The sequence below is a fragment of the Ambystoma mexicanum genome, chromosome 7p, assembly GCF_040938575.1.
Source record: "Ambystoma mexicanum isolate Mex_15411 chromosome 7p, UKY_AmexF1_1, whole genome shotgun sequence".
Classification (NCBI taxonomy): Eukaryota; Metazoa; Chordata; class Amphibia; order Caudata; family Ambystomatidae; genus Ambystoma; species Ambystoma mexicanum.
In genome coordinates, this window is record NC_090939.1 from 201,913,821 (window position 1) to 201,928,168 (window position 14,348).

Here is a 14,348-nt window from a genome sequence, read left to right on the forward strand (position 1 = left end):
CCGCAGCGAACTTCTTCTCCAAGGCCTGTGCTTGGATCGCCTTGTTTCTTCAGGAAAGGGTTATGAAAGTCTTCTCTGACTCAGCCTGTACCTACCCAAGTGACCTAAAATGCGGCATCCCACAAGGTTCCTACATCTCGCCTATCCTATATAACCAATTCACAAGGCCACTTTTCAACATTCTGGACGCCCTAAGCATCTCACACTAATTATGCTGATGACACGCAGGTGCTTATCCCCTCACTGGTGATTACAAGTCCGATATGAACACTCTCAATTCCATATACTAAACTATCCAAACTTGGATGGCAGAAAACTGGCTATGCCTCAATAGTGAGAAAACCGAACTTCTGCTGATTGGATCACCTGCCACCCTTTGAAAACTGGACAAACAATACAGCTCCTTATTGATTGACAACATACCGATCACAGTATCCCAGGCTGTCAAGACATTGGGTGTATTTTTGGACTCTATCCTTACTATGAACAGGCAGGTCCACGCCATTGCTTCTACCTTAGCATACCATTCTAAACTTCTCAATGCAGCCAGACCCTTTCTCTCGGTACAGAACTGCCTTACCATTGCAAGAGCAATAGTTGGATCTCGATTGGACTATTGCAATGCCCTCTTTGTAGGGACCTCTGGCAAAAACATCTCCAAACGTACAAAACAATGCCCCTAGGGCTGCCACTGGAATTTCCAAAAGGGACCATATCTCTGAGACCAGGAAGCTGGTTCACTGGCTCCCCGTTAAAAAGAGGATTGTCTTTAAAACGCTCGCCCTTAGGAACAAATGTGTCCATAATCGGGCTCCTCTACCTGGTTCAAAGAATAGCCAAGCCAATCTCAGCGAAACCAATCAGATCGGCCTACACCAATCAAATTGTCACTCCCAAGACCCAGAGAGTTCGAGCAGGAGGTACTAGATTCCCTACCATGGCCGTGACCCATTGGAACACTCTACTCCCCCCTCCCTCACCCCCTACATTAGGAGGATTGACTCGAACCTAGCCTTCCACAAAGCGATAAAACTATTCTATTTGTATAACATAGTAATTTTTGTTTCGTTGAAACACTTGCACCCACTCAGGCTATACGTTATTACTATCTATGATGAAACCCTCATTGTGAATGTATAATGCTTTAAATCTGTAACCACCTATGTATGTATTTTTACTGTATTCATTGTTAGGTTAGTAATTGTAACTATGACCGATGCTTTCCTCTTGAACCATCTCTGTATGTATCCTAAAAAATTCCTATTGCCAGGTTGTCCGCTCAATGTAACCCTGAGCAACAACCCTGAGCCAAGCCTTCTTACTTGTAACCAAGACAATCTCATGCAACAGTGCCTCAATGCCCTTGGGCTGTAGTGCGCTTTAAAAATTCAACAAATAAGCATATTATGCTTAAGCGTTATCATGTATTTAATTAAGATTGGTTTTATTGAAATTAAATGCTCTTCATATGCAGTTTGTATAAATGATTCATGATGCTGATAGAATTTTCTTTTTTATGTGATTTTACCGAAAGACAAAAATGTTGAATAAAGGTTCATGAATTAAATATAAGGCTCTGAAAACGGTTTGACCAGCTCTCTCTACTTACTTCATGTGTTGATATATAATGCAATCGTAATCATAGAGCAAAGCTAGTTCTGGAAGCTAACTACAGTATATAGTAGTTGTGAGAAACCACAAGGTGTCTCACCCACTAGTCCCTGGGGGGGGGGGGGGTGGTGATCTGTCATTCAGATGGCCAGGACACGGCCATCGCTTTTGGATCCAGTCCCTGGGGGTGGATCAGTGCGGGAGGATCACTTGGGTGAGGGTCTTCAGGGAGTGGGACATCGGATGGTGAGACGCAATATCCCCTTCCCATTGACACCTTTACCCCATCATACCAAGTAGGATATTTAGGAATTCAATCCTCCCCCCGCCCTACTACACAAACACTTTCTCACTGTTAGGGAGATTTCTCTGTTTAGGCTGAATTTCCTAACCTAGTGTGTCCCCCAGCAGCTTTGCTTGATTTTTGGGGTTTATTTTTTTCTCCTGCCGAGAGTGAGACTTTTACCCTCACTCTTGGGCATGATTTGAGTGTGTTTCTTTGAATCTAGATGTGTTTAATGGGCTATGGGGTATTTTACCCCATAGGGCTTCATGTGTTTTTGTGTTTGTTACACAGCACCCTCAGTGCAGTGACACAGGGGTGTCATAGTGACCCCCAGTATAGACTCCATACCCTGGGACTGACTACTGTTTCCCAGGGCATGTAAAGTCACCATTGACTTTACTAGTCTTAAATTCTGAACAGAACCAGTACAAACCATCATATTGTGGACGTACTGGCTGGGGCAATTCGATTGCCCCAGAGTGTGTTAGTCGAGGGGGCACGTCTCCGTCCCCCCTGATTGAGTTTCGGCTGGTGGCAGTGGATACTACTTTTTATATTCACCGCAAATATTTTCCTATGGGATTTCCCATTGTTTTAGGCTACTACCTTTATTTAATTATTTACGGTAGCCTCGAACATACAGCCGGTTTATTTAATTAATATTAATTCTCCGGTTGATATTTTTTGCCAAAGCTTGATTCTAAAATGGCATTTTGTTTTCTCTTCTGTGACTCCAACCCAAGTCGAGCCCTTTGTTCCACTTTTTGGCAGGCTTCTCCACAGAAGCCCTCCAAAGTGGTGCCAGTGTGTCTGGGGTACTTAGGAGGGGTGGAGGGGAATTTAGGCACCCTGGACTGAGTTGCCTAGGCAACTCAAGTCGCACTCCGTCCTGATTGGCCCGAGTGGTGAGCCGGCTGGCTCACCACTTAGCATGTTTGAGTGACAGCTAGGCTGAGTGAATGGGGGTTTGCTGCATAAAAGCAGGGCTTTGGGGACTGGAACTTCAGAAGTCGCCACAGGACCTATGAATCCGATGAGGGAGAAGCTGAGCCGACCTGCCACGACACCACCACCGGCGGAGTCCTGCTGGACTGCCTCACCACTTTTCCCAACGACAGAGGAGATCTCCCGCCGGAGAGTCTTCTTCCTTTGACTGGTGGGGATAACCAGTTTCACCGTCTTTTCGCTTTCCCGACTTATCTTGTGGCTGCCTTGCCCGTGCCAAGCATCCCGGCAACCGGGATACCACGACCGCGAGACAAAGGTACCACCTTTAACCGGAAAACTCTGCGGCTGGTTTCTGCCCTGGTAGTGCAACGACGTTCATCTTTCCTCCAAGTCAAGATCTTCTCTTCCCCTGGACGACGACGCAACTTGCACCCACTACCAGGAACAACTGCCACAGCTGAAGGATCCTTCCCACTTAAGGTACCGTGTCCCGCCTGGCTTCCCTTGCTACCGACTGTACGGGGTAGATTTAGCCCCCGGCTTTCGAACCTGGGTTAGCCTGGGACACCTTGGCTAAACTTTTCTAAGCCTCTCAACGCTTTTCTGAACCCTCTGCAAGACTTTCTAAGCCTAGTGTAACTGTGTGATCTTGGGCGCATTTGTGCTCTGCTCCCTCCAAGAGTGGGCCCAGCCTTTTGGACTTTGACTCACCAGTGACTTTTTCGCTCTCTGCCTTGCTAAGTGTTCTGGAATCGTAGAGTGGTGTGCCTCTCCCTATTCTGTCTTTTTTCCCTCCCTTGTTCACAAACTTATTAGAGTTCAATCTAGTTAAGCGCTCACCTCTGTATGAAAATAAGTGGTGTTTTACTGTGATTTTCTAATAGGGAAAAAGGGGTGTATATATCATAGTAGTAACTGTGTTTAGAATATTTTACAATAAGAGTGCTGGAGTGTTTCAACTGTGTGTTTTTAAATAATTATATACCTTGATACCAAAGCTCTGGTCAGTGTTTGCTTGTATTATTGTATCTGAGTGCCTATTGAGTATACTTTGCATACGGCCTAACTCTCTTGAGGGAAGTCTGACTGCTCAGCCACAGCTACCAGGTAAACCTGGGTGGTACAGACTGCTACCAAGTGGGTTTACTGCCAACACCGGTAGTCTTAAATCTTTTGCAGTTCCTGAAGGGAACTGCACAGGTTTCTGCCTAACACTCACGGACAGCCCGCTATGAGAGAAAACTGACTAAAACCTGAGCCATATACCTGACGTGCCCCAATACATTGCTCAGGCAATTACTGACCATCCCACACACGACTTCCATTAAGCTTCTCCACACAGATAAAAGGTGGAGCACGAGATCTCACACTGAGCGAGGCAAAATACACAAGGAAATAGTTCCTAGATGATAGCTTAATGAGAGCAAAGACTGCAAAACAAAAGGGGATCACAAGGAGGGAAGTTCGCTTGACCTTTTCAACAAGGAACCATTGCTTTCATAAACCCTCGAGATTGGAAAACATAAGACCAGGAAAACAGGCTGGAGAATCCTGCATTGTGTGTTGGAGATACCTGGGGCCCTACTGTGTCAATAATTGAGGCGAGGAGGAGCACCAGCAGCTGTGGTACTGTCCTTGAATCCAAGAACGAAGCAGCGTCTGTGAAACCAACGCAGCCGGTGAGTTGATGAGACCGATGCAAGACCGGTCTGTGTTGAAGCCAAGGTTGCAAGTGGCAACATTGTATGGCGAGCGCTGGAATGAACATTGTTTGAAATACGCGTGAGAAGACGCAAGTAAAGTTGAACTGCTGATGAGTGATTGAACTTTGGAACCAAGATACACTACCCTTGACATAGTGGTCCGGTGCCGCGTGGGTGCTTAATTGAAAGCCTCTGTAAGGTATCCAGTTGTGAATTGGCAAAGTGAAAGTGAGAAAGAGAGCGAGCAATTGTGAATCAAAGAGGTCCTGCTGTGGGATGAGCAAAATCCTGTGCACAGTTGAAAGTCTTCTATGGCGATACAGTAAAGAAAGTTTGTGGAAAATTAGATAAAGTTGATCCGTGCCCGGAAGAGGGAGATCAATTGAAAGTTTGGTGTTAAAGTGGGTCTGAGCCCGGCAGAGGGTGACCCAGGGTGAATCGAAAATCACCTAAGAAGTTGTACACAGGAATCCTGAGGAGAAAGGAACATTTTAAATGTTTGTCGCATCAGGCCCTCGGAAGTAAGACTATGAATGGCAAAGAGACTTTGGCACAGAAGGCCCCGATACTGAGATTTGAACTGCATCCTCTTGCTCGAGAAGACAGAGACTGTGCTAAGCTCGAGTGTGCCGCTTTGTCCCGTGTTGGAAAAGTGGGGAAGGGAAGCCAACTGCTTGAATATCCTGATATATAATTTCTTGAAAACTTTTTTCTTTTGCATAACATTGTTTCCCACACTATTTGTATTTAGAAGTAAGGATTGGCAATAGCTTGTTTAGTATATAGTTATTTGATGGTCGTAGCTTGCTCCCATCTTTAGATTTAGGATTAGATGGGCGTTTTTTCAAACCCAATTGAAGTTCAGTGAACACCCTTGAATTGTCGTCACTTGTCTGTTTTACGGCTTCCTTACATAGTGTAGTAAATCTATTGATGTACAGACTGGATGGAGCGATTGACCACTACTATGTGTAAACATCTAGTTGGCTTTGTCTATTCATTATGTAAGATAAAAGAAAGTAAGAGACTAAGTGTAGTGGATGGACACGCAGGCAGAGAACTGGGCAAACTAGGTAGAGTATTGTAGTTTGCGGTCATCACGCTTTTGGGTAGCTGGTATAAAGCAACAGGGTGATGAGAGAGAATGTCAAGGAGTATGGGATCAGCTCATGGGTTGCGCACCAGTTGCATAGATGCATGCAACCAGCCCATCAAAGAACTTGGTTTGCCGTCAAAAGCATTTGGCTGTGTGATCATGTACATTTTCAAGTACTGATTTATAAAGTGCCGAAAGCCTGCAGGCATCGGGCCCCTGAACATAGAGACAAAATACAAACCACTATGGTACGGGACAAAGAGGTCCTGAGCTAACCTATCCTCACAGTGTGGAGAAGCCAGCTCTTATTGAAGAGGTGTGTTTTTAAGATTTTTCTAAAGGCAATGTAGTTGGAAAGTACTGTGGCCAAGAGAGGGAAGACGCTTCCCAATACCAATCCTGGGGGTGGTGCACTGGGGAGGATCACCTGTTGGAGACGGGGCTCAGGGTAGTGAGGAGATTCCATGGGATGAGACATGGTAGTTTTCCTATGAGAAGAATACTCGTGCTACCTTTCCAGAAGAGGTTATGGCTTGTTGTTGGTCTAATATTTTTCAGCCTACAGTTAAAACTAAGGTAGTAAAACCTAAGGTTGCGTCTTCTAAATCATTTATATCAAAGGGACAAGTAATTTTTTTTTTATCCCTAAACTTGGTCACCCTCAATACCAAGGGTACACTACTAGGAGTGGTGAAAGTGTTTCCTTTTCTATACCATATATCTCTAATTAAGGTTAAACCCTGCAATCCCTCTTCTAACAATATCTGGGGAAGTAAAATCACTGTTAGAAAGGATGAGGGAAAACCTGATTTCCTTTAAAATGGGCTACATGTACCAGAATCCTTCAGGGACTGTGATGAAGAAGAGGGCTGAAGAAGCCTGCAGGGGTAAAGGACAGGCAAGCAGGTCTAACCGCCTTTACCATGGTCGGGCAACTAACACGAAGGCCTGCACCTGAAGCCAGTTGCCCCACCTGAGGAGCATAAAAGGCTGCAGCAGGATGTAGCAGTAGAAAAAACTTGGAGCAGCAGCTGGATGGTCGGCAGTAGTAGAAGCAGCAGAGCACGAGGTTGGCAATTCACAAGGAAGTGTGACCACTTAAGGGCGCCAAATGAGTGAAGAGCTCACCAACCCGGTTTGGCTTTGACTGCATTGATAGAGACTGGGAGAAGTTAAGTCTTTCCAGGTGCACCTAATTGCTGTGAATGCAGAGCTGAAGTTGTGCACCTACCCGAAGCCTGTGTGTAGTAGCAAGCCAAGGGAAACTGGAGAGAAGGAGACTCTGAGGTCGAGGCTGGATCTTAAAACACCCGTACTGCAGGGTGGTTTGGGGGGCGGGGGTCGCAAGAGTGCTTGAAGCAGTAGTAGTGGAAAGAAAGTTGGGATATGATATGGCATTTGTAACGCGCCTATACACTAGTGTTTCAAGTGTTGGGAAGTAGAAGCAGCCCACAACCGTTGTGACTTTGGAGCTGGTGAGTGAAGCACCATACTTCAATTCACAAGAAAAGCCTTGCCGGTAACTGTAACCAGCTAAATTAACACTGTCGTAGAAGTGAGAATGAGTAAGTTGTTTGTTGCCGTGGGAAGTCTTTACAACAAAAGAATTGTATCCTGCACATGTGTAGCACAAGTTAAAGTGCTTGCATAGAAGGAAAGCCTCTTAATTTCCATTGTTGTACTAAAACCATTACCGGAGTGGTCGTGTGTCTCCTATTCAGAGGGAGAACATTGGCGATAATCACTCGAGAGGTAACGGCTTACTTTCCAGAATTGTTACAAGAAATACATCAAAAGAAAGGTCACGTGTAAGCAATTCCGATTCCCGTTGAAGCAGAACTCTATATAAATAAAAGGGAACGCAAGTCTTTAAGTTGAAATGCATCATCAGAGCGGTCGCGTGTACCTAATTCAGTTCCTCTAGTGAAACCTGATTCTTGTAACTGCCAGAACAAATACTTAGTAGTTGTAGAAGTTGCTGAAGTTACGATACGAACAGGCATTACCCAAGCCAGTAGACTGATCCTTTCTAAAGTGAAGCCTGTCCTATTAAGGCGTAAACACAGATGTTCTGAAGTTGTTGACACTTTTATAAATCCAGTCCTCTGAGTGACAAGGTTATGCAAGGCTGGAGGTGTGGCAATACAGCTTTGGGGGTAACTATTAGAAACAAGAAGGTGTGCATAAAGCTGGGTAAGGGAGCTAGATGCTTGTTAAAAGAACTGATCAACCATCTGTGAAGCCTAGACTGTTGAAGCAGAAATAGAGAAGCACTCTAAAAGCCAAGATAGATTCTAGTGGTAGCTGTAAGATGGATGGAAGAGGCTGCCCTTTCTTAGGGCACGGGAAGGAAGAGTGACTTGCCTACCTGTGCAGGTCAAAGAGTCTGGTCTAAGTTAAATTCCTAAAGTTTCAAGTTGCAGCAGAATCTATAACCCTGTGGTAGTCTACAATATTGTCAGAACACTTTATATTGAATGTAGTTGAAGTAGTAGTAGACTGTGAAGCAGAGGAGCCTGCTTTCTCAGTACCATTTGCAGACTGGTGTTGTCAAGGAGAAAGCAACCCCCTTAGAAGAAGCATCCTGACAAGCTATTTCCAAGACAATGCAGAGGTTACAAAAAGAACAGTTGTTGAAGCAGAAGTGGTACTCTTGTTTTGGACTTTGTCAATTCTATCCTAGGGGGTTATCCAGGATCACCATTGGTGCTGTTTTCTTTGTGGAGATTGGAAGGGGAACTTTTCAACAAACGCACAAGGAACGGTTTACCAGTGGATTTTTTTTGTTTGCATGAACTTTGTTTCTTTGGAACTTTTCAAGAACTGATTAAAGACTTTACTTTTCTTTGGGGGAAATTGACTTTGGACATTGCTGGGAACGAGATCTACCAGGACACATAGAAGTCATCCAAGATACTGGTTATTGTGTAATCTTTTATTTATGTTTATGCTTCGTTTTGACTATTTTGTTTAGTGCGTGGGCCACTTTTGTGTATGTTAGGAGCTTTTCCCTTAGATTCTAGGTAGGGAATTCTCTGGTAGAATAGGCAGAGGAGTCAAGAGTTGGGCAAGCAGTCCTTCCACATCTGTACAGTTTAGGTGAGGATTTTTTCTTAAAGGGAGCCTTTCACCCGTCCAATCTGGCCCTGTATGGTTAGTTGTGTATGCGTGTACTGCTGTGTAATTGATAATAAAAAAAAAAAGCATGTGAATCCATGAAAGATCAAATGCTGCGGGAAGGATTAAGTGACTTGGCTATCACTCCTATTCTCCAGCATTGGTATCATTCATGGATTTACAAGTGACCCTCCCGCCTACCTGCATATGGCTCCTCTTTACTCGTTTTGGCATGGTCACCTGCCTTATATGAATCTGAAGATGGCCTTCAGGAGATGAGCTATGTGGCGCACGTTCAATTGGCTGATGGGGGTAAATGACCCAAAACAGTGAGAGAGCACTAAAGTGATTGCATCTCTTAATTTCTGATGAAGCTGCTTTAATTTTACTGAGCATTCCCAGCCTGACAATGGGGTATATTCAAACAGCATGTGAATCTATGAAATGCACCAATGCTGGAAAACAGGATTCACAGCTAAGTAAGTTATGCCTCACATTACTTGATATTCGTCCACATCCACCTTTATTACAGATTGTAAGGTAGCAGTGTTTAATGACTACAACAATTTATTGGTTTTATACTCGACTTTAATTAGATTGGTAATACATATACGTGACATTTTTATTTTTATTTCAAGCAATCGTCCTTTGAAATTCACTGAACGGCCGAGACCAGGCGTACAAATGTTGTGTTCATCCTTTAGCGTTGGTAAGTTTTGAAAATGGGATGGTGTATTTGGTTCATTTAATGCACAATTGTCTATCGATAGTTCCCTTTCTTATCTTTTGGATTAAATGAGAATTGATGCTTATGTTCAGCTGGAAATAGTGACACAATGTTCTTTGCATTCTTTTTTCCATTGTTTTTTCCATTACTGTTTTTTGAAAGTGTGTGCTTGATATTGCCCAAATACATTGTTTTGTTGTTCATTTGGTTACTCATGTAAGCTATTTAAAGGCTTGCTAGAAGTTAAGTCAGATCTCAATAGTATGTTATAATATCCGTCATACGTGCATTTTCATTCTGTTAATTCCCCAGACGTGTTATTATTCAGAGCAGTTTCATTTTAGTGGATTGTTCTCATCAAGGAGGTGTGCATTTCCTTTTTCGCTTTTGCTTCAAACGGCCTGTATGCCGGCCTGGAAGCCATGCTAAAGTATCTGTAGGCAAGTAGCGATGTTTGGTTTCAGCACCAAACCACATATAAATTATCAAAACTTTGCAGTTTCCTTAGTTTGAATTAATTAATGTGCATATTTCACTCCTGTTCAGTTTTCTTTATTCTTCAGCTGTTGCTCTTTCTGCAAGCACCACATCTGCAAAGGTCCAACACAGGGAGGGTATAGTAACATGTTTGTTAGGGTAGTTGTCCTAAAGTCCTACTGGTAGTAAACTCTCTCAGTGGTTTGTAGATCTCCAACTCTTAGTATCCGTATGTACTAACTCAGGACCTTGGTAGAGTGGCAGAGCAGCCAGGCTTATCTTAAAGGGAAGTACATTGAACCCTAGCTAGACATTCACAGCAAAGAAACTCTTACACTTATAATTTATATAAAATTATATATTTATTATATATACACACCAGAATCACTTTAAATACTTTAGACGTTTACACTAGAACGCTTCGGAATAATTGATAATACACCTAAAAGGACACTTTCTCTTTTGTATTTGTTCGTGATTACATTTGTAGCAGCATTAGGAAGGGAAAAGACTTACGTTATTGTATTATCAGTTATTGTATGCACCTGCGGTTTTTAACAATTCATAAAGTAGTACATTTCCTATGCAAACACATTTAGTAGAGTCACTTTAAGGGAGGAAAATGGTTAGTTAGTATAACATTAGCTTGGTTCAAGGTTCTAGAGAGGGTTTCTTCACACAGCAAGTTAAGTCCAAAGACACAACCCTAGCTAAAGACAGTTTCGAGAGGGCTCAAAGTCTTGCCAAGCAGCAGAATACGAAGAGTTGCAGAGAATTTCTTCCAATCTCTAGTGTTATAGAAGTGGCAAGCTAACAAATAATAAGGGAGACCTGTTAAAGGACTTGATGAAGGGACACAAGCAGCGGCTTGAATTACAGGTAAGAGGGGATGACCCTGGACACCTAGGTGCACTCCAACTCTCTGGAGTGACTTCTTGGAATCATGTAAGCAATACCTTTTTCCCCACAGTACCTTAGGTTTGAAGAAAATGTTTGTGCTGGAAGCTCCACGATGTTGCAGCTCTGGACCCGACTGCCAGATTCCTTGGTCCGATAACTGAAGGCAGCAGGACAATGGATGTGATCTCTAAGCAGCAGTCTCGAGGGAGGACTTGTGGCACGACTTTCAGCAACTTCTTGGTTCACTAAGTGGTTTTGATACCTTTTCTGCAGCACCAACAACGGACACAGATCGTCTGCTCAGTCTTCTTCGCTTCCTGCAGTCCCGCTCTCTGGTGAGGGGGTCTGGGTGAGTTGGATCGGATCTATGGAGGGTCCTTACAGGTTCAGCAAAGATGTGTACGGATTTGTCCTTTCTACAATGTTGCACTTGAAATGGGCAGCAGGTCTCCTTGCATTGGGGTTCCGCAGCTATGGAAACTCCTAGGACCTCAAGTCAAAGTTCATCTTTGTGGTTCCTACCAGCCAAAGGGAAGGAGCTGTCCTATTCAGAGCTCCTGTGTCGCTTAGAAAACGGGATCAGGACAGCAGTGATCGATTCACTGTGTTGTAAAGGGTCTGCAGGCGTCTTTGGTCATTGTCTTCTTTGGTTACTTCAGCGTCCAGTGGTCGACTTCCTTTTCACTCCAGAAGCCTCACCCTTGATACAGTTCAAGCCCACACTCCTCTGCAATCTCTCTCCGCATTTTACAGAAAATGGTGTTTGGCTGGTCCTGTTGAGGCACTCTGGCAGACGAGGGACAGAGGGTGAAAGACTCCTCCCCCACTTCCTGCTTGCCCAAACACTCTGGAACCTAGGCGGGGATACTTAAGGGATTCCGCCAAAGGTGTGTGTGTATATATATATATATATATATATGTAATATATACACACACCTCCCCCGCCGCCCCCCCCCCCCTCCCAGAATGGTAGAAGAAGGGCTAGCAAAGAACAATCACCCTAGTAATGGAGAAAAAGAAGGGAGACCCCAAGTTAGTATTTGGTTGCCCCTATTGTGCACTACCGAGGCTATGGACATAGCCTGCAGTGTAAAAATGACCCTGTCGCCTTGAAATTTGGGGAGAAACTTGAGGAGAACCATCTCTGGTTCCGGAAGCACCTTAAAACCTTCCTCTTTGCTTCTGCTTTCTCTCCTCCTCTCCCCTGCTGAACTCCTGACTGAAACTGCACTGTGTTAGGGAGAATTCTATGTTTAGGCTGAATTTCCTAACCTAGTGAGTCCCCCAGCAGCTTTGCTGGATTTCTGGAGTTTGTTTTTCTCTCCTGCCAAGAGTGAGTCTCTTTTCCTCACACTCTTGGACATGATTTGAGGGGTTCCTTTGACTGTTAATGTGTTTTATGGGCTATGGGGTCTTTTACTCCATAGGGTCTCATATGTTTTTGCTATGTGTGTTACTGTTACGCTCACTTGGCTCCCACAGGGGCGTCGGTCGGACCCGGACAGCTGCTGTCTCCACCCATGTGATGCGTAGTTCAGCAATGACTGACTGGATCTGCCCTCCTAATCTTGTCTGCTTAACCCGTAGAAATATTCTCCTGCAAGTGAAGAGATGGATTTAGCCACTTGTGGATTCAAGCAATGGCACCCCCACAGTCCTCCCCAACTAATCACCTCCGAAATGCCCTCACAGCAATCTCACCTTATATTCTTGAAAGATGAGCTCTCCATCCTGCGTCGATTTGCAGGGGCGCGTCGATTCCAGTTACTTCACTGGTTTGAAGGCTCGGGAGAGTTCCAGAGAGTATTGACTCTGAGGTTCCTGGTGAGGACCAGTAAGTATTAAGTTCATAGAGTTCAATATGTCTGATGTTCACTCTTGTTCCCCCCTTCCTTTCTTGTCTTGCAGCTGGCTCGTGACAAGATGCTCTTGTGGCAGCTGGTGGCGCTCAGGTAAGAGTCTGTATTACCCGGCGCTGTCCGGTAAATGTTGCACGTGGAAAACGTGGTGTTTTGTCTATCTTTGCAGATGCGGCACGTCACAAAAGGATGCCTCCGGTGGTAAATCAGGTAAGTCTATGGTGGTAAGAATTATATTTGTTGGTTCCCTCGGCTCACCTTGTGGTTTTCTTTTGTCTCCTAGGTGCCGAAGTTCGGTGAAGAAATGATGGAGGCAGCGCCGACCCGAAGGATGCTGTGAAGACTGGCGAGTATGGCGCTGCAGCTGAAGGTGCGGCGCGTGCAGAAATGATGTTCTTTACAGGTCCGGAGACGAGATGGATCAGAATCAGGTGTGGAATAGAAATAAGTTTGTTTTCTAACCTTGTCCCTTTCTTTCCTCTTTGTTTTAGGAGCTCCGGATTTCGAGGCAGGCGTGGCAGAAGACGGGATGCAGGCTGCAGGCACGGTGAGCGTTACGCTGCTGGATGCAGAATAACGCAAAGCGTGTGTTGCTGGTCGGGCGTGGTTTAAATAGCCTCAAAAGTAGTCCCAGGTAAGAAGTCCCTAGAACCACACCCGAGTAAAAAAAATAGTCCCTGTAGAAAAATAGTCCCTTTCAGGCTTCATGTTGGATTGGAGTCATTTGCAGCATGGTCTGCCTGAGGTAAGTAAGGACTTTGAGCCTGGCGCCTTAGGCGCCAGGACTGAACCCAGATAGCCCCTAGTCAGGGCTGCTGAGGTTTTAATAAATGTCTAGATGCCTGCTCTCGGGGCTGATGGGCTTGGTCCGGATGCCTGGGGGTAGGCATCATGACAGTTACACAGCACCCTCACTGCAGTGACACAGGGGAGTCATAGTGACACCCCACCATAGACTCCATACCCTGGGACTGACTACTGTCTCCCAGGGCATGTAAAGTCATCATTGGCTTTACTTGTCCCAAATTATGAACAGAAACCAGTACAAAACATCATATTGTGGACGTACTGGTCGGAGCAATTCGATTGCCCCGGGGTCTGTTATTCGAGGGGGCATGTCTCCGTCCCTACTCATCGAGTTTTGGCTGGTGGCAGTGGATACTACTTTTTATATTCGACAGTGAATATCTCTATGGGATTTTCCCATTGTTCGAGGCTACCAACTTTAATTATTTAATTCCTTTAGCCTCGAACATACCGCCGGGTTATTTATTTAATATTAATTCACGGGTTGGTATTTTTTGCCAGAACTCGATTCTAAAATGGCGGTTGTGTTCTTTTCTGTGACTCCAACCGAGCCCTTTGTTCCACTTTTTGGCGGTCTTCTCCACAGAAGCCTCCAAAAGTGGTGCCACTCTGTCTGGGTACCACAGGGGGTGTGGGAGGGGGTTTTAGGCACCATGGACTGAGTTGCCTTGGCAACTCAAGTTGCACTCTTGTGATTGGCCCAAGTGGTGAGCCGGCCTTGGCAACTCAAGTTGCACTCTTGTGATTGGCCCAAGTGGTGAGCCGGCCGGCTCACCACTTAGCATGTTTGATTGACAGCTAGGCTGAATGAATGGGG

The 14,348-nt window shown here is 44.9% G+C and overlaps 1 protein-coding gene across 3 annotated transcripts in view; it reads left to right on the top strand.

The window, feature by feature from the left end:
* BRWD1 (bromodomain and WD repeat domain containing 1) overlaps positions 1 to 14,348 on the top strand; it is a 3,236,587-nt gene that overhangs the window by 238,495 nt on the left and 2,983,744 nt on the right. For all 3 annotated transcript variants that reach the window (XM_069636064.1, XM_069636066.1, XM_069636065.1), the window contains exon 10: positions 9,400 to 9,470. In XM_069636064.1, the coding sequence (XP_069492165.1) occupies positions 9,400 to 9,470 (71 nt within the window). The remainder of the gene's footprint in view (positions 1 to 9,399; positions 9,471 to 14,348) is intronic.